At 43.0% G+C, this 21539-nt stretch overlaps 1 protein-coding gene across 1 annotated transcript; it reads left to right on the plus strand.

Annotated features, from left to right (window-relative positions):
• The first annotated feature begins 1001 nt into the window (after positions 1–1001).
• Positions 1002–3249, plus strand: LOC125554014 (LOB domain-containing protein 30). The gene is made up of 2 exons (XM_048717642.2): positions 1002–1572; positions 2395–3249. Exons 1-2 carry the CDS (start codon positions 1198–1200, stop codon positions 2812–2814), a joined length of 795 nt encoding a protein of 264 aa, XP_048573599.1. The 5' UTR covers positions 1002–1197; the 3' UTR covers positions 2815–3249.
• Positions 3250–21539: the final 18290 nt, after the last annotated feature.

Raw genomic sequence — 21539 nt, forward strand, 5'->3', positions numbered from 1 at the left:
GATCGAGCCGAGCCTCGGTCGAACGATCAGATCACTGGTCACGCTACATATAGGCAGACGTAGCCAGATGTAGACATGGGTAATGCTGAATGCATGCACAGTGCGCGGTGCGTCGTGCCGCCTCCGATATCGATCGTGCATGAAGTGAAAAGTCTTTGACCGCAACGTCAAGCCGGGCGCGGCTACGATCGAGCCGATGGATGGCAAGTGAAGTGCAGTCAGTAGCCATAGCTGACTAGCCCGATGGATCACCTACCCATAAACAAAAGGGGCAGCGCGCAATACGTAGCGTATGGAGGGGAAGAATGTCATGTTAGGCTCACGTGGGGAGACTATGCACTGATGCATCCATCTCGAACTAGCGCCCACTGTAGCGGTGGTGGAATGTGCTTGAGAGAGACCCCTCAGGAGAGGAGCCGATCGTGCAGTGGATGTTCGAGACAATTAATTCGGGAGAGACTTTTTCCATCTGTACGAACCAACATGGGAGTGTATGCGAGTGAGTGCATGTGTGTGTGTTTGTGTGACGGATAGATGCACCGTTGGGTGCAAATTGGGCGAGGGGGGGACTGTGGTGCGGTTCCCTCTTTGGCTCGATCGCCCCTCCCTCGCATACATATGCAGCATGTTTGCTTCACGCAATCCTCTAGCCCTTAAGAGAGCGAAAGAGCAGAAAGAGAAGTGTGTAGAGAGGGAAAGAGTGGTACCAGCTGCTGCTCGATCGCTAGGCTTCCATGCCGTGGCTTTAAAGTCTCATCAATACCCCAAAAACAAAAACTACACATACACATACGCATATATGTTAGTCCAGCAGTGGGACGAGTAGGGAAAGTGTGCGTATATATATGAGATATGCATGCATGAGAGAGAAACTGAAAAAAAAAAGAAATCGGGGTGGAACTGTAACCCCCCATGACCTTCCACCAATAGGACAAACACCAAAAGGAGGCAGGGATTTCCATATATTACGCGTTTGCCCCTCCCCCTCCGCGTCTACTATATTGGCAGCCTGCCTCCCTCCCCATTCGACCCTCCTCTCCTCTCGCCCTCCCTCCCTCTCTCCAGACTTACCAACACCGGCGAGCGAGGGCACTTGTTTTATCCTATAACTAGCAAGTGCCTAGAGGGAGCAGCAGATATAAGGGGAGAGGGCCGATTAAAAGCTCTCTTCTTGCGGCCGATCGATCTAGCACGGCAATGAGCTCGGGCGGCGGCAGCAGCACGCTTGGCGGCTGCGGCGGGCCGAGCGGGAGCGGCAGCGGCAGCGGAGGGGGAGGAGGGGGAGGGGGCCTTGGCGGCGGCGGCGGCGGGCCGTGCGGCGCGTGCAAGTTCCTCCGGCGCAAGTGCGTGAGCGAGTGCATCTTCGCGCCCTACTTCGACTCGGAGCAAGGCGCGGCGCACTTCGCGGCGGTGCACAAGGTGTTCGGCGCCAGCAACGTCTCCAAGCTGCTCCTCCAGATCCCCGCGCACAAGCGCCTCGACGCCGTCGTCACCATCTGCTACGAGGCGCAGGCCCGCCTCCGCGACCCCGTCTACGGCTGCGTCGCCCACATCTTCGCGCTCCAGCAGCAGGTATACATCCATCCATCCATCCATCATATACCCATCGATCGATCGAGTTAAATCTCCGTGTTGATCGATCATCGATCCTGCATGCCTCTTTGGATCACGGGAGGGAAAACCCCAGTAGGCGCCATGCACAGCACAGCACAGCACAGCTAGCGCCGCCTCGAGTCGCCAGCTTGCTGGCTGCATGCCATGCGTATGGATCTGGGTCTTTTCCGGGGAGGGTAGTACTCCGGCGGCGCGAGCATGCCGCGTTTCTTCTTTCTGGAGAAGAAAGGTAAGTCTACTTTGGGAGGAAATTAACACGGCGAAGCCAAGCAACGGCAGTGCGAAAAGGGGCACGCCAAGCGCTAAACCGGGAGACTGCTTCCCCAGCTGGACTTCGCGATGAATGATATGCGCGCGCGCACGACGTCTCATCCGTCGCGTCCGCGGCGCCGTCCGATCCCGCCCACCCGCAGATCGTACGCACGCCCGTCACGCCACGTCCACGCCCACGCGCGCATATATGTTAGTACCCCGTCCGTCTCGGTCTCTGGGGTTTGAACAGGCCAAGGAGCTAGTAGTAGTCCTTGGTTCTCGATCTGAACCCCATGAAAAGAAAGCCCTAGCACCGATCTCTAGTTCTGGAAGTTCTAACCGCGCGCCCCCTTCTCTTTTGTTTCTAGTGCAAATCTTTTGATCTTCCTTGCAAATCATTTCGTTGCATGCATGCATGTATGCATGTGGTTCTACTTCTATCTGTTCATGTGTATGAGTATCGTTGTGTGACTGGTTTGAAGCTTGTACTAATGCATGAATGTATGTGTGTGTCATGTCATTCCCTAGGTGGTGAATCTCCAGGCCGAGCTGACCTACCTGCAGACCCACCTGGCCACCCTGGAGCTGCCGTCGCCGCCGCTGCCGGCCGCGCCGCAAATGCCGATGGCGATGCCGGCCCAGTTCTCCATCTCGGACCTGCCGTCCACGACCAACATTCCCACCACCATCGACCTGTCCGCGCTCTTCGAACCGCCGGCGCAACCGCAGTGGGCGCTCCAGCAGCATCACCAGCACCAGCTCCGCCAGCAGCCGTCATACGGCGCCATGGCGCACAGGGGCGGCTCCAGCAGCATGGCGGAGGGATCGGCGGGCAGCGGCAGCGGCAGCGGCGACCTGCAGACGCTGGCGCGGGAGCTCCTGGACCGCCACGGCCGGTCCGGCGTGAAGCCCGAGCTGCAGCCACCGCCGCCGCCGCATCCAAGATGATCTCAATCCTCCCTCCAAGCCGCGCGCGTGGTCCATGGCCGGAGAGCGATCAAGGCGCAACCGTGCAAAGAGATCGAGGTGACATGGCGGCAGAAGCAGAAGAGTTGGCGCGCGGCAACAAGGAGAGGGATTATTGGGATCGGTGAGGGAGGGATGATGGCGAGCAGCGTGGTTCGATCGAGTAGGTAGAAGAGAAGCAGCATGCAGCATTGGCCGGTTTTCGCGTATCCACCTTGTTGTTAACCAGGGGTGCAAGGGCGCCCCACTTGCCCCATATTCTACATTTGATTTGGCTTTTCCTCCAACAGAGGACGATCGATCGGGTCCGTAGTCAGTAGAGGGTGGTAGTTTGACATGGGTAGCAGTGTTACTTTGGGCCACCGGCCGGACGTTCCATTAATTGCAAGATTTTTAAGAAGCTTCTATTCCTGGCTACCATACACATCCCTCTCGCTGTTGATCACGCTGGCCGGCGATGCTTAATTCTGGCTACTCCAGCAGCTGTTTCCACGCATTTATGGCCTTCTCTAAATTGGTTTTGCAGCTTCCGATCGGCTCGACTGTGATGCCTTCATTTTATTTTATTTTACTTGTTCTTGCATTTGTTTATTTGTTCTTGTTGCGGCGGCCAGCGGCGGTGCTGTGACGCAACAGTGCTCTGAAGTCACCTCCGGCGTGGAGTTATGAACAGCTCATCAGCTCTCTGGATAGGGGACATGTGGCTACATGATCGGGCCCGCGCTTGAGTAGATGAGAGGGAAAAGGAATATGGTTTTGGTCAGTCTGTTTGTCAGGGATGGATCGATCCAGCCTGCTTTGACTATGACCATTGTTATGTGTTGTCCGCCGCTGTTGCTTCTAGGCATACGTATGCCATGCCCCCCGTATCGTGGTGTCGGTTGGGAAGTGAAATTTGAGCAAATCAATTTGAACATGGATCATGATTCTTAACTTGTACTAGCGCGCTGATAATCTAGATAATTTTTATACTACTCCCTCCATTCCTAAATATAAGTCTTTTTTTAAAGGTTTTAATGCGGACTACATATAGATATATATATACACGTATTTTAGAGTGTAGATTCACTCATTTTGTTTCATATGTAGTCCGTAGTGGAATCTCTAGAAAGAGTTATATTTAGGAACGGAGGGAGTAGTATACATACGTTGTTTTAGATTTTCGACACAAACAAAACTTTGCCTATTAGCATCCATGTCAAACAACAAAGATGCGCCATGATATGCACGTAATTAGTTTTCCCTGCACCATTCGCATGAACAAGCCTACACAGTCGATGCAAAAGTACGGAATTTTCTCAAGTAGGAAGACCTGGTTTCATATAATTCTTTTCTGAAGTCAAACCATGGAGGACAAAGCGTATCTTGTGGTGAAGATCGCAGGTAAACACCTCGCACGAAAGGCTCAAACACCGAAATACGAGCTCGAACCTGGAGCTGTCTCCCATGAGCTTCTGGCCCATTTATTATTAGGCTTTTGTTAGAATAATTGGGCTTTTGGCCCACTTATTATTTTCAACAATTGCTGAAAATCTGAGAGGCCCATATGGCCCGTTCATACATGACAGGTGAGTGTGAAAATGTAGGCCAATCCCTATTTGGCGCTGCAGGCGCCTGTTACAGGCCATTTCTACCTCCAACAAAGACGCCATAACCACCCAGCCACCTTCTTTGGACATGACTAATCACAATATTTCGTTTAATTATTTACTGTTTTTTCGAATGGTTTTGTTCGGTTTTTCTATTTCTATTTTTTTACTTCTTATTCTTTTTTTCTTACTCTTTTGATAAGTGTGTGAACTTTTTCAATTTCGCTATTTCTTTTTAAAAATCAACGAACTATTTTTAAATCGTGATTTTTTTTCAAAATTGTGAACTTTTCATAAAATAGGAATTTATTAACTCTTTTCAAACTTGTGAACTTTTGTCCACAGTCAATGAACGTTTTTCAAATTCGTGTACTTTTTTTTAAATGCATGAACTTTTTTCAAAATTGATGAACTTTTTCCAAAATCAATGAACTATTTCTCAAATCCGTGAACTATTTCAAAATTTTATGAACTTTTGTAGAATTCAATGAACCTTTTCAAAATTTCAAAAAAAGTACCAGTCTTTCAAACTTTTTTATTGCAAATCTATAATGTTTTAAAAAATATAATTTCTTTTTTCAGGTGGTTTATATGTGTATATTAATGTTGTACTGAAAGAAGTATTAAATAGGTTTGTTCGCGTATTGTAGACAACTAATAGATCTTGGCGTAGTGGTTGTTTTGTAGAGATCTTGGCCAACGAGCAATTGCCATGCGAGTTAGAATCCCAGCTCTTTCTTGTTTTTCTTTTCGCATCTGGTTTTTGGAGGATGTTGCAGGGCCGGCCCGCTAACGTCGCGTGCGAGCGCCAGGAGACCTAATTGGCGTTGAAAGCGCGGAGAGTGCTCCTCTTCGGCGCCGCTTAGGCAAGCTGCGCTCGAAGGCAAGCGGGAATGGGCCGGCCCAGCGTCGCTCGCTAAATTTTTTTTGGGAAAAAGTGCTAGCTAGAATATTGCGACTTGTGGGAATTGAACCCGCATGCCACCACTGAATTAGTTGACTGAATAACCAATGCGACTCGATGGCTTGGTTGTTATTAATGAGAAAAAACAAGCTATCTGACCCATGTTTCAGTCAGAGTATAATTTTTATGAAAAGAAAATAAAAAATGTGAAAAAGATTTCACGAATTTGAAAAAAGTTCATCACTTTTGAAAAAGAGTGCAAGGATTTAAAAACAGTTCATCGATTTTGATTAAAGAAAGTTCACAAATTTGAAAATAGTTCGCCAAATTTAAAAAGTTCATAAATTTAGATCAAAAAGTTCAAGGATTTAAAAAAAGTTCATCAACTTTGATGAAAACAGTTCAGAAATTTGAAAAGAGTTCACCTAATTTCAACAAAATTTCATCAATTTCAATCAAAAAGTTCAAGGATTTAAAAATAATTCATCAATTTTGATGAAAAAAGTTCACAAATTTGAAAAGAGTTCACCGATTTTTTGAAAAAAATTTTAGCAATTTCGATAAGAAGTTCACTAATTTGAAGAAGGTTCGTGGATTTTCAAAAAAAGTTCACGAATTCGAAAACATCATCAATTTTGAATAAAAAGTTCACTAGATTTGTTTTTTGAAAAAACATGCATTTAAGAAAAATAAAATATAAAGGAACAAGAAATAAGAGTAAATAGAAAATAAACGAGGAGGTGGAAAGGTCGGGAGTTCGAGTCTCACCTGTGCTCGGTTTTGCAGTTTGAAACGAAAAAAAAGAAGGATCAATGGGCCGGCCCATCACGCAGGGAGGGGTGTGCGCCCGTTTGGGGAAATGCCTAATTCGGGCGCTTAAGGCGCCGAATAGGGTTTGGCAAGCGCCGAGTAGGAGCTCCTGAAAATGTAAATTCCCACCTCAATTGAAAAGGGTGTATTGGGCCGAGTGCAGAGATTCGATACACAGACTCATCTGCACCCGGTCAAAAAATAATTCACAAAAAATTCAAAAACTTCAAAAAAAATTGCATGGTAGATAATTTATTGCGTGAAGCCGGCTCCAATTTTCAGATCATTTGGACAACTGAGTTGCTCTCAGCTAAAAAGACAAATCGGGTCAGAACAGTACATGAACAGTAAACTTTTTTACACACCCCAAATTTATCTTTTTTGCTGAGAGCTGCTCAGATGTCCAAATGATCCGAAAGTTGGAGCGGACCTCACGCATCAAATTATCTACCATGCAAAAAATATGGTGTGCGCTTTGTGTTCCACGCCACTAATAACTATTTGTGAATTTAAAAAATATTTTGTATTTTGCATTTATTCCATTTAGCCAAATACATACGCTACCCTTCACATACGAGTATTATAAGAGATAGATCACGTTGTGTTGACAGCAGATTTTGGCATGATCGAAAACATAATTAAGAAGGCCTTAAATATAAAAGTGCTCAAAGTGAGAAAATTCCGTATCGTCAAAAGCAGAAACATTGATGTTTGAGCCATCGCCATCCGATCTCATCTCGAAAGCCGAAGTTGTGTTCGAAATACCAAGATTTTGTATTCAGAATACTATTCGGTTGATTACGCCCCCAAGACTTACTCGTATGGAAAAGTGATCTACACGGATTGTTTTCGTCTCGTCGAGACGATCGATTTTGATATAAAAACCATCCAAATCTAAATTCGTATGCAAAAGTTAGAGTAATCGGAGTGCAGCTCTGTCATGAAGCGAGATGTGGCGCGCCCTAGCAGACGCATGTCTTATGGGTAGCGCGAGGGAACAGATGTTTTGCGTGACTGTTTTAGCCCAAAAGATGGCGTCGAATCGAAAAATATTCAACATGAAAGTTGTTTGTCTCGTCGAAATGGTCAAGATTGCTTTTGGACTCGTTTCCATCCGAGGTCATTTACCAACACAAAAAATACCCGCAAGGTGCAGCCAGTTTAAACCGAACAATTTTGGAAAGTTTGGATAAACCAATCCAAATTTGACTAGGGTTTTGGACGTGAATCCAAGCCTTTTCCTTGCACGGGAAGTCCAGCCACCTCTTATATATCTAAGGGGTGACGGCCAATTGAACAACACACAATCGATCAAATCATCTACCACATTTTATCTTTTATCTTTTCTCCTTAACCCAAGTTCTTCTTCTTCCTCGTTCTTCGTCTGTTCTTCTTGTTGCAGGGCGGCGAACCTCGAGGCTCTTGGGGCGATCAGATCGACCTAGGGCAGCCCATAGCCACCGCGCGCCCTGACGGGGTCCCTCCCGGGCGTGTGGGGTTTCGGGTCCTCAAAAGCACCCGCCGGATTGTTTGCGTACCGCGCTTCCGGCCATATCTCCTTCGACATGAGCTGCGGTGCATCACCCCCGGCGTCGAGGGTACACGGTGACGTGTTCGTGTGTGAACACACTTTTTGGCGACTCCGCTGGGGAAGAAGCTTTGAACGGTCTCTGGCCCGTTCTTGCTACGAAGAGATCGTCATCTAGGGTTTGACATCTACGAAGGTAATATGAATACCCAATCACTTATGTAGATGCAAATAATGCATATGTTGTTGCTAGATCGTCTAATGAGCATAATGTATCGGCTAGCCCTAGTTTTATCAATCATGTATCTAATTATGTGCAACAGCCGATTCAGAATAATCTTCATGCTTCAACTTCATATAATTTCAGCAACATGCAACATATGTATCCCCACTCTCATGCATCGGCAACCCCACAAATCTATATGCCGATGAACAACATGATGAGTTCGGTTAATCAAGTTGAGACAACCCATGTAGGAACTTCCAATATGATGCAACAAAGTGTTTCAACTTTTTATTCATCGGCAAATAACTTGCAGTTTGTTAATCCAAACGTGCCGGTGGATAGGGGAATTGGCCATGCTACTACTAGTTATTCGGTCAATTACCTTCAAACATCATATCCTACACCTCATGCTACTGATTTTCTGGCACCATACGCAACTATTGATGTCCATAATTCAGCTCCGCACATTCATGGTCATGGCCGAATAAGTGAAACTTCTACAGGAGCACAAATGTCTTCACCTACTACCGTGGCATATCATGTCCCCCCAACACAATTACAGAATTTTGGTGACATATTGTTACCGAAAGAGTCTAAAAGTGTCGGGGGGCAATTCTATCCAGATTGGGTCATTAAGAAAAATCTTACGTCTTTTTGAGACGAATGCAATGTTGTTCTACATGAATTAATAAAAGATGGAAAGCCTATTAATTCTACTGCAATCCAAGCTAGATTATGCCAAAAAGAGAAAGCATTAGGTGTGGATAGAATTGTCAAAAAAGGTGGTGATTCGGATAACAAAGTTAATTCGGCTATTGAAAAGACCGAATCAAATATTACGTATGCCGAATCTGTTCTAGAAAAACAGGACGACAAGGTGTTGGGGAGCTATTCGAAAGAGGAACAACATCTCGTTCAAGTAACACAGCCATCATGCTCTCCCAACGTATTTGAAAAGGTATGTCTACCAAGTGATTTACCTATCTTCCGATTTGGTCACAACTTTATTGTTGATACTTCTATAAGAAAAATTCCCATAAGTAATTTTGAAAGACCAATGAAGAAGGGAAATTTACTTGTTAGCAATAAAACTCTTATAGAGCATATCGATCAACCTATTGTGCCATTTATAAAGATCAATAATGACCTATTATTGCAGCCAAAGTTTTCCCCATTGCTTTATCAAAATTTCATATCTAATTGGGTAGCTTTGCTTGTTTCATACTTGGCTTGCACTTGGTCTCAATTGAAACATGTGCATTCTAACTATTTTCGTTTCAGAAATTTAAAGTCAAGGTCAAATTCTTTTGAGAAATCTGATGCTAATATAATATCTTATCCAAATACATCGGAGATAGGGTGAAAAACACAATGCATAGCCGAATGACGATATTCCAAATTTGAACCATTCGTTTGCTTAACTCCAAACCCATTTGCACACCAAGATCGGCTAGAAAACAAGAAGTATACCTTCAATTCAAGCATGTGCGATCAAATATTTGATTTGTTGCTGAAAAATAATTACATTAGAGTTCTTGATCACCATGTGAAGCCATCAATCCAAGGACGAATGTATTGCAAGTTGCATGATTCGTCCAAGCATAATTTTGAGGATTGCAACATGTTTCGTCAAATAGTTAAATCGGCCATTGATAAAGGACGATTAAAATTTGTTGAACCACCAAGGGATGACCAGTCTATTCCGATTGGTCCTAGTGGAAAAAAGTTTTTGAATCGGATGCTTCAAGACGATTCCTTTAAAGATGAGAAGGTAAAAACTACAGGTGATGGGATCAAGCTTTCAAGTAAAGAAGTTGTTCAAGAGCACAATGAAAATATTCTTGATGGCATGAGTCCTATCGAAGATACAATGAAGACGCCAAGGACTAGGGGGGCAACAAAGTAGTCCAAAGATCGATGCAAGCAAAACAAAAGGAGATAAAGGCCGCAATAAGCACAAGCACAAGAAATCCAAGGTCACTTTTGCATAGTTATTAGATAAATATAAAAAAGTGAAGAGAATGGTGCTTATCGGTCAAGTAATGCAAAAGAATCAAGATCACCCCCTAGGCGCAAATCCAAGGATCGGTATTGGCAAGAAGAGAATTTTAATGCAATGTGTTCATATCCTTATTTTGGGCCGCTAATGCCAATGTCGTGGATGCCTCCCTATGCTCATGTAGATCGATATTCATCATGGGACAGGTATGATACAATGGCACATTCTCCATCATATTTTAGACCATCTCACCATTGTTATGCAGCTCCAAGAAGATCAACGTTCAGTGAGCTGTCATATGTTCAAGACCGTTTCAATAAGAAAGAATCGACCCGGAGCTCAAGAAAGAAGGAAGAGGTGATCAAACAAGTATATCGAGTTAAAAAAGATGGTCGCAAGAGTGCCAATTTAGATTTGATATTTTTTGAATATTTACTGTAGAGCAAAGCTCCACAGTCCTTTATTAAATAAAGAAGTAGCAACTGTACAAGCTAGGGAAGAAAGCAAGAAATAAAAGGAAGAAAAAACAGAATCTAACTACCTACCTACCTACAGCTAAGTGAGGGAGTTAATCCAAGCATACATTCTATGAGCTAGAAGAGTAAGATCATAATTCAGATTTGATATTAAAGGATAAAGAGCCAATTAAAGTGTTAAAATGTTAACACTTTAATTGGCTCTTTATTCAGATTTGATATTAAAGGATAAAGAGCCAATTAAAGTGTTAACATTGGCTACTAAAGGCAATGAGATGAAGCAATCAATTATCGAGAATCAAAGTGCCAAATCTGAAGAAAAGAAGTTGAAAGTGCACAAGTAAAACAAGAATTGTCATTAGTTCAAACAAAATCACAGTTGGGGCGCTCACTCGGCTTATCATATTGGCAAAAGAATAAATTACAAAAACTTAGTGCAGAAGAACTTGAAGAAAGGAACATGGCATGGGTTCCTAAAGGAAGTACTCAAAATAAGAATTATGTGAAAGCATCCATTACACGAAGTGCGGCAAAGATGAAGAAAGAAAAGAGTGAAAACTATGAAGGACCAAGCCGAAGGTTACAACATCTTCGGTCCACACATTATCCATATTCTTCAACTATGTCGTTGATGCATATGTCATGAAATTCTTCATCAGGTATGATTGGTTACCCTCAATGGGCTTATTTTAATCCATGGATGCAATATAATTTTTTACATCATGAAAGGGTATTATCAAATCATCATATGTTCAATTAGCTTCACTTTGTTGCTAATCTAAATGGCCGATATATACCTATCGTCCTAAGCACGTACAAATGGTCGATGAAGTGTTGACATCGCGCTTAGAACAAACTTCATGCAAGCTATTTTTTGGCACACAAGTTTTGCCGAAAAACAGGGGGCATGTGTTGACACCAGATTTTGGCATGATCGAAAACATAATTAAGAAGGCCTGAAATGGAAAAGTACTCAGAGTGAGGAAGTTCCGTATCATCAAAAGGAGAAACTTTGATGTTTGGGCCGTCGCCATCCGATCTCATCTTGAAGGCCAAAGTTGTGTTTGAAATACCGAGATTTTGTATTCAGAACACTATTTGGCTGATTACACCCCCAAGACTTCCTCGTATGGCAAAGTGATCTACATGGGTTGTTTTCGTCTCGTCGAGACGATCGATTTTGATATAAAATCATCCAAATCCGAGTTCGTATGCAAAAGTTAGAGCAATCGGAGTGCAGCCCTGTCATGAGGCGAGATGTGGCGCGCCCTACCAGACGCATGTCTGATGGGTAGCGCGAGGGAACAGATGTTTCGCGTGACTGTTTTGGCCCAAAAGATGGCGTTGAATCGAAAAAAATATTCAACATGAAAGTTGTTCGTCTCTTCGAAATGGTCAAGATTGCTTTTGGACTCGTTTCCATCCGAGGTCATTTACCAACACAAAAAAGACCTGCAAGGTGCAGCCAGTATAAACCGAACAGTTTTGGAAAGTTTGGATAAAACCAATCCGAATTTGACTAGGGTTTTGGACATGAATCCGAGCATTTTCCTTGCACGGGAAGTCCAGCCGCCTCTTATATACCTAAGGGGTGACGGCCGATTGAACAACACACAATCGATCAAATCATCTACCACATTTTATCTTTTATCTTTTCTCCTTAACCCTAGTTCTTCTTCTTCCTCGTTCTTCGTCTGTTCTTCTTGTTGCAGGGCGGCGAACCTCGAGGCCCTAGGGGCGACCAGGTCGATCTAGGGCAGCCCATATCCACCGCGCGCCCTGACGGGGTCCCTCCTGGGCGTGTGGGGTTTTGGGTCCTCAAAAGCACCCGCCGGATTGCCTGCGTACCGCGCTTCCGGCCGGGTCTCCTTCGACGTGAGCTGCGGTGCGTCACCCCCGACGTCGAGGGTACACGGTGACGTGTTCGTGTGCGAACACACTTTTTGGTGACTCCGCTGGGGAAGAAGCTTTGAACGGTCTCTGACACGTTCTTTATACGAAGAGATCGTCATCTAGGGTTTGACATCTACGAAGGTAATATGAACACCCAATTCACTTATGTAGATGCAAATAATGCATATGTTGTTGCTAGATGGTCTAATGAGCATAATGTATCGGCTAGCCCTAGTTTTATCAATCATGTATCTAATTATGTGCAACAGCCGATTCAGAATAATCTCCATGCTTCAACTTCATATAATTTCAGCAACATGCAACATATGTATCCCCACTCCCATGCATCGGCAACCCCACAAATCTATATGCCGATGAACAACATGATGAGTTCGGTTAATCAAGTTGAGACACCCCATGTAGGAACTTCCAATAGGATGCAACAAAGTGTTTCAACTTTTTATTCATCGGCAAATAACTTGCAGTTGGTTAATCCAAACATGCCGGTGGATAGGGGAATTGGCCATGCTGCTACTAGTTATTCAGCCAATTACCCTCAAACATCATATCCTACACCTCATGCTACTAATTTTCTGGCACCATACGCAACTATTGATGTCCATAATTTGGCTCTGCACCTTCATGGTCATGGCCGAATAAGTGAAACTTCTACAGGAGCACAAATGCCTTCACCTACTATCACGACATATCATGTTCCCCCAACACAATTACAGAATTTCGGTGACATATCGTTATCGAAAGAGTCTAAAAGTGTCGGGGGCAATTCTATCCAGATTGGGTCATTAAGAAAAATTTTACGTCTTTTTGGGACGAATGCAATGTTGTTCTACATGAATTAATAAAAGATGGAAAGCCTATTAATTCTACTGCAATCCAAGCTAGATTATGCCAAAAAGAGAAAGCATTGGGTGTGGATAGAATTGTCAAAAAAGGTGGTGATTCGGATAAGAAAGTTAATTCGGCTATTGAAAAGACCGAATCAAATATTACGTATGCCGAATCTGTTCTAGAAAAATAGGACGACAAGGTGTTGGGGAGCTATTCGAAAGAGGAACAACATCTCGTTCAAGTGACACAACCATCATGCTCTCCCAACGTATTTGAAAAGATATGTCTAGCAAGTGATTTACCTATCTTCCAATTTGGTCACAACTTTATTGTTGATGCTTCTATAAGAAAAGTTCTCATAAGTAATTTTGAAAGACCAATGAAGAAGGAAAATTTACTTGTTAGCAATAAAGCTCTTATAGAGCATATCGGTCAACCTATTGTGCCATTTATAAAGACCGATAATGACCTATTATTGCAGCCAAGTTTTCCCCATTGCTTTATCAAAATTTCATATCTAATTGGGTAGCTTTGCTTGTTTCATACTTGGCTTGCACTTGGTCTCAATTGAGACATGTGTATTCTAACTATTTTCGTTTCGGAAATTTAAAGCCAAGGTCAAATTCTTTTGAGAAATCTGATGCTAATATAATATCTTATCCAAATACATCAGAGATAGGGTGCAAAACACAATGCATAGCCGAATGGCGATATTCCAAAGTTGAACCATTTGTTTGCCTAACTCCGAAGCTGTTTGCACACCAAGATCGGCTAGAAAACAAGAAGTATACCTTCAATTCAAGCATGTGTGATCAAATATTTGATTTGTTGCTGAAAAATAATTACATTAGAGTTCTTGATCACCATGTGAAGCCATCAATCCAAGGACGAATGTATGCAAGTTGCATGATTCGTCCAAGCATAATTTTGAGGATTGCAACATGTTTTATCAAGTAGTTAAATCGGCCATTGATAAAGGACGATTAAAATTTGTTGAAACACCAAGGGATGACCAGTCTATTCCAATTGGTCCTAATGGAAAAAAGTTTTTGAATCAGATGCTTCAAGACGATTCCTTGAAAGATGAGAAGGTAAAAACTACAGGTGATGGGATCAAGCTTTCAAGTAAAGAAGTTGTTCAAGAGCACAATGAAAATATTCTTGAAGGCATGAGTCCTATCGAAGATACAATAAAGGCGCCAAGGACTGGGGGCAGCAAAGCAGTCCAAAGATCGATGCAAGCAAAACAAAAGGAGATAAAGGCCACAATAAGCACAAGAACAAGAAATCCAAGGTCACTTTTACACAGTTATTAGATAAATATCAAAAGAAAAGTGAAGAGAATGGTGCTTATCGGTCAAGTAGTGAAAAAGCATCAAGATCACCTCCTAGGCACAAATCCAAGGATCGGTATTGGCAAGAAGTGAATTTTAATGCAACATGTTCATATCCTTATTTTGGGCCGCCAATGCCAATGTCGTGGATGCCTCCCTATGCTCATGTAGATTGATATTCATCATGGGACATGTATGATACAATGGCACATTCTCCATCATATTTTAGACCATCTCACCATTGTTATGCAACTCGAAGAAGATCAACGTTCAGTGAGCTGTCATATGTTCAAGACCGATTCAATAAGAAAGAATCGGTCCGGAGCTCAAGAAAGAAGGAAGAGGTGATCAAACAAGTATATCGAGTTAAAAAAGATGGTCGCAAGAGTGCCAATTCAGATTTGATCTTAAAGGATAAAGAGCCAATTAAAGTGTTAACATTGGCTACTAAAGGCAATGTGATGAAGCATCAATTGTCGAGAATCAAAGTGCCAAATCTGAAGAAAAGAAGTGGAAAGTGCACAAGGTAAAACAAGAATTGTCATTAGTTCAAACAAAATCACAGCAGGGGCGCTCACTCGACTTATCATATTGGCAAAAGAAGAAATTACAAAAACTTAGTGCACAAGAACTTGAAGAAAGGAACATGGCATTGGTTTCTAAAGGAAGTACTCAAAATAAGAATTATGTGAAAGCATCCATTACACGAAGTGCGGCAAAGATGAAGAAAGAAAAGAGTGAAAACTATGAAGGACCAAGCCGAAGGTTACAACATCTTCGGTCCACACATTATCCATATTCTTCAACTATGTCGTTGATGCATATGCCATGGAATTCTTCATTAGGTATGATTGGTTACCCTCAATGGGCTTATTTTAATCCATGGATGCAATATAATTTTTTACATCATGAAAGGGTATTACCAAATCATCATATGTTCAATTAGCTTCACTTTGTTACTAATCTAAATGGCCGATATATACCTATCGTCCTAAGCACGTACAAATGGCCGATGAAGTGTTGACATCGCGCTTAGAACAAACTTCGTGCAAGCTATTTTTCGGCACGCAAGTTTTGCCGAAAAACATGGGGGCATGTGTTGACACTAGATTTTGGCATGATCGAAAACATAATTAAGAAAGCCTCAAATGGAAAAGTGTTGGGGAACGTAGCAATAATTCAAAATTTTCCTACGTGTCACCAAGATCAATCTAGGAGATACTAGCAACAAGAGAGAGGGAGTGCATCTTCATACCCTTGAAGATTGCTAAGCGGAAGCGTTACATGAACGCGGTTGGTGGAGTTGTACACGCAGCAATTCAGATCGCGGTCGATTCCGATCTAAGCGCCGAACAACGGCGCCTCCGCGTTCAACACATGTACAGCCCGGGGACGTCTCCTCCTTCTTGATCTAGCAAGGGGAGAGGAGAAGTTGAGGGAGAACTCCGACAGAACGACGGCGTGGTGGTGATGGAGCTCGTGGTTCTCCGGCAGGGCTTCGCCAAGCGCTACGGAGGAGGAGGAGGAGGTGTAGGAGAGGGGGAGGGGCTGCGCCAGGGAAAGGGTCTCGTCTTATGGCAGCCCTCCCACCCCCACTATTTATAGGAGAAGGGGAGAGGGGGCCGGTGATAACCCACAAGTATAGGGGATCGCAACAGCTTTCGAGGGTAGAGTATTCAACCCAAATTTATTGATTCGACACAAGGGGAGCCAAAGAATATTCTCAAGTATTAGCAGTTGAGTTGTCAATTCAACAACACCTGGAAACTTAGTATCTGCAGCGGAGTGTTTAGTAGCAAAGTAATATGATAGTGATGGTAATGGTAACAAAAGAGTAATGAAAGAAAAGTAATGTTTTTGGTATTTTGTAGTGATTGTAACAATAGCAACGGGAAAGTAAATAAGCGTAAACCAGTATATGGAAAGCTCGTAGGCATCGGATCAATGATGGATAATTATGCCAGATGCGGTTCATCATGTAATAGTCATAACATAGGGTGACACAGAACTAGCTCCAATTCGTCAATGTAATGTAGGCATGTATTCCGAATATAGTCATACGTGCTTATGGAAAAGAACTTGCATGACATCTTTTGTCCTACCCTCCCGTGGCAGCGGAGTCCTAACGGAAACTAAGGGACATTAATGCCTCCTTTTAATAGAGAACCGGAACAAAGCATTAGCACATAGTGAATACATGAACTCCTCAAACTACGGTCATCACCGGTAAGTATCCCGATTATTGTCACTTCGGGGTTAACGGATCATAACACATAATAGGTGACTATAGGCTTGCAAGATAGGATCAAGAACACTCATATATTGATGAAAACATAATAGGTTCAGATCTGAAATCATGGCACTCGGGCCCTAGTGACAAGCATTAAGCATAGCAAAGTCATAACAACATCAATCTCAGAACATAGTGGAGACTAGGGATCAAACCCTAACAAAACTAACTCGATTACATGGTGAATCTCATCCAACCCATCACTGTCCAGCAAGCCTACGATGGAATTACTCACGCACGACGGTGAGCATCATGAAATTGGTGATGGAGGATGGTTGATGATGACGACGGTGACGAATCCCCCTCCCCGGAGCCCCGAACGGACTCCAGATCAGCCCTCCCGAGAGGTTTTAGGGCTTGGCGGCTGCTCCGTATTGTAAAACGCGATGCTTTCTTCTCTCCTATTTTCTCTCTCCCCGAAAGCAGTTATATAGAGTTGGAGTTGGAGTCGGGGGGTCTACAGGGGGCCCACGAGGTAGGGGGGCGCGCCCTAGGGGGGGCGCCCCGCACCCTCGTGAGAAGGGTGTGGGCCCCCTGGTCTTCATCTTTGGCGAGGATTTTTTATTATTTATTGTAAGATATCTCGTGGAGTTTCAGGTCATTCCGAGAACTTTTGTTTTCTGCACATAAAACAACATCATAGCAATTCTGCTGAAAACAGCGTCAGTCCGGGTTAGTTCCATTCAAATCATACAAGTTAGAGTCCAAAACAAGGGCAAAAGTGTTTGGAAAAGTAGATACGTTGGAGACGTATCAACTCCCCCAAGCTTAAACCCTTGCTTGTCCTCAAGCAATTCAGTTGACAAACTAAAAGAAATAAAGAAAACTTTTACAAACTCTGTTTGCTCTTGTTGTTGTAAATATGTCAAGCTAGCATTCAAGTTTTCAGCAAAGATTATAACTAACCACATTTGCAATAATTCTCAGGTCTCGTGATTACTCATATAAATAACATAATGAACTAGAAAGCCATAATAATAAATCTCGGATGACAACACTTTCTCAAAACAATCATAATATGATATAACAAGATGGTATCTCGCTAGCCCTTTCTGAGACTGCAAAACATAAATGCAGAGCACCTTTAAAGATCAAGGACTGACTAGACATTGTAATTCATGGTAAAAGAGATCCAATCATAGTCACACCCAATATAAATTAACAGTAATGAATGCAAATGACAGCTGTGCTCTCCAGTTAGTGCTTCTTAATAAGAGGGTGATGACTCAACATAGAAGTAAATAGATAGGCCCTTCGCAGAGGGAAGCATGGATTTGTAGAGGTGCCAGAGCTCGGTTTTCAAATAGAGGTGAATAATATTTTGAGCGGTATACTTTCATTGTCAACATAACAAATGAGAGATGACGATATCTTCCATGCTACACACATTATAGGCGGTTCCCAAACAGAATGGTAAAGTTTATACTCCCCCTCCACCAACAACATCAATCCATGGCTTGCTCAAAACAACAAGTGCCTCCAACATACATCAGGTCCCAGGGGGAGTTTTGTTTGCAATTATTTTGATTTAGTTTGCATAAAGCATGGGACTGGGCATCCCGGTGACCAGCCTTTTATCTCGTGAATGAGGAGTGGAGTCCACTCCTCTTGAGAATAACCCGCCTAACATGGAAGATACAGACAACCCTAGTTGATACATGAGTTATTCGAGCATACAAAACAGGATGATTATTTGAAGGTTTAGAGTTTGGCACATACAAATTTACTTGGAACGGCAGGTAGATACCGCATATAGGAAGGTATAGTGGACTCATGTGGAATAACTTTGGGGTTTAAGGAGTTTGGATGCACAAGCAGTATTCCCGCTTAGTACAGGTGAAGGCTAGCAAAAGACTGGGTAGCGACCAACTAGAGAGCGACAATAGCCATGTACACGCATTAAAATTAATAAACATTGGATGCAAGCATGAGTAGGATATAATCCACCATGAACATAAATATCGTGAAGGCTATGTTGATTTGTTTCAACTACATGCGTGAACATGTGCCAAGTCAAGTCACTTAAATCATTCAAAGGAGGATACCACCCTATCATACCACATCATAATCATTTTAATAGCATGTTGGCACGCAAGGTAAACCATTATAACTCATAGCTAATAAAGCATGGCATAAGCAACTATGATCTCTAATTGTCATTGCAAACATGTTTATTCATAACAAGCTGAATCAAGAACGATGAACTCATCATATTTACAAAAACAAAAGAGTTCAAGTTCATACCAGCTTTTGTCATCTCAGTCAGTCCATCATATATCATCATAATTGCCTTTCACTTGCACGACCGAACGATGTGAATAATAATAAGAGTGCACATGCATTGGACTAAGCTGGAATCTGCGAGCATTCAATAAACAGGAGAAGACAAGGCAATATGGGCTCTTTTGTCAGATAAATAATAGTGCATATAAGAGCCACTTCAACAATTTAATCAAGGTCTTCTCCTACTGACCCCCAAAGAAAAGAAAAGAAATAAAACTATTTATACGGGAAAGCTCCCAACAAGCAAAAGAAGAACAGGAAATATTTTTGGGTTTTCTTTTTAATTACTACTACAGCATGGAAATTAAATTAATTAAAAGCTACAACTATTTTTTTTGGTTTTTTCTTAAGGTTTATCAAACACACAAGAAGAAAACATAAAAGAAAATAAACTAGCATGGATGATACAATGAAAAAGTATGAGCACCGACATCTGGCAATGAGTGTGTGTGAGCATAAATGTAATGTCGGTGAGGCTTTTGTCCTAAGTTGGTCTATGGCCACGGCTGGCTTGGCTAATATCCATAATAATAGTTGTTGGGGTTGTACTATGATGAGGAAGAAGAAGGCTCCGATTTCCACTGGTTGGCAATCATCTCCGGATCCCACTGATAGTTAGACTGTCGTGAAGGATCAAATTGTGGTTCTGGTTCTGGCTCCTCGGCTGGTGCAGGGTTCTGGTAGGCGTGGATAGCCATCAACGAAACAAGGTACTTGCCTACAGTCAAATCAAACAAAGCAGGAGCAGGCAAGGTAATAGTCTCAAGATGATGTTTATTAAAGAACAATTGATATTTAAGCTCTCCTGCCCTATTCTTAACAATAAAATCATCTGCCACCATACTTTTATAATCTAAATAAACACGAGGCAGCACTTTTTCCTCCTTCTCAGCATGCCTAATAGGTATGTTAAAATGTGCAGCTAGGCATGTGGCATAGACGCCTCCAAAGATGGGACCCTTAGTACGGTTCATACTTAACCGTCTAGCAATAATGCCGCCCATACTAAAAGTGCTATCACTGTATAAACCTTGGAGCAAAATAATAATATCTGGGATACTAAGGTTTCCAGAGTTTTCGCGACCAATTAAGCAACGACTAGCAAATAATGCAAAGTAACGTAAGACAGGAAAGTGTATGCTAGTGATTCGTGCATCGGAAACCTTCCTTGTTTCCCCTATAGTGATAGTATTAATAAATCCCTCCACATCATCATGATGTGGTTATTCTGTCTTGCCCCCAAAAGGGACTAAACAAATCCGACAAAAATCATAAAGTGACATCTCCTTATGCTCATCATATAAATGATCATCACTTCATTAAACGCACGATAATCAACAACCATTCTTAGAGACTTATCCTTCTTTTCAACCAAAAACACTGGGGCTCCCCATGGTGATGAACTCCGTCGAATGTAACCTTTCTCCAATAACTCCTTGATCTGCTTCTTAATCTCCTCCAGATCATTTGCGGGCATCCGGTATGGTCTCTTTGATATTGGCCCTGTACCTGGCAATAGCTCTATCAAAAAATCGATGTCTCAATCCGGTGGCATGCCTGGTAACTCCTCTGGAAAAACATCCGGGTAATCCTTCACAACGGGAACTTCCTCCTGAACAACTCCCGTGAGGGTATTTACTTGGCTCCTCCTAGGCACATGCCTAGATACATACTTGATCCTTTTTCCCTCCGGGGTGGTGAGAAAAATCGACTTACTAGCACAGTCAATGCTTCCTCCATACTTTGACGTCCATTCCATGCCTAATACCACATCCAATCCTTGTGACTCCAAGATTATTAGGTCGGACGGAAAAACATGGCTACCAATGGTTAAGGGTATTTGGTCGCACCATCGACTAGCCATATACTCTGCTCCAGGTGAACTCACTAACAGAGGGGTCCTAAGGGTTTGGGTTGGTAGTTTAAACTTATCCATGAATCCCCTCGATATGTATGAATGCGATGCACCGGTATCAAAAAGAACAAGGGCGGTAAAATACTTAACCAAAAACTTACCTATAACCGCGTCTGGCTGCTCTTCAACCTCCTCCACGTTAATGTGGTTCACTTGTCCTTTGTTGAATGGATTGGGCTTCTTCCCAGTGCTCCCATTGCCGTTTCCATTCTTTGCTTCAGGGCACTCCGTGGCATAGTGTCCAGTATTCTCGCACTTAAAGCAAGTAATGTGACTTAGATCTCTCTTGGCGGGTGTGGCTGGATTAGGGCGGTTCTAATTGTTGTTTGTTCCATTCCTAGTCCTATTCTTAGAACCATTGTGGTTATGCGAACTTCCTCCGGTGTGGTTATGACCTCCATGGTTATGAACAAGTCCTCCTGAGTTCGGGGTTAGGCGAGGCTTCTGCTGAGCTCCTGAGTTATACCTCCCTTGCCCATACTTCCTCTTACGGCTCTCAATTTGCTGCTGCTTCCCTTCAATCATAAGAGCCTTATCTACCAACTCCTGGTAGTTGTTGAATATTGCCACCATCAACTGCATGCTCAACTCATCATTCAGCCCTTCCATAA

The sequence above is a fragment of the Triticum urartu genome, chromosome 4A (assembly GCF_056163025.1).
Source record: "Triticum urartu cultivar PI428250 chromosome 4A, HENAU_Tu73, whole genome shotgun sequence".
Taxonomy (NCBI): Eukaryota; Viridiplantae; Streptophyta; class Magnoliopsida; order Poales; family Poaceae; genus Triticum; species Triticum urartu.

Coding starts and splice junctions, on each gene's coding strand:
- LOC125554014 (XM_048717642.2), top strand. CDS start 1,198: ATGAGCTCGGGCGGCGGCAGCAGCACGCTTGGCGGCTGCGGCGGGCCG. Junction 1,573..2,394: donor TCTTCGCGCTCCAGCAGCAG/GTATACATCCAT, acceptor GTCATTCCCTAG/GTGGTGAATCTCCAGGCCGA.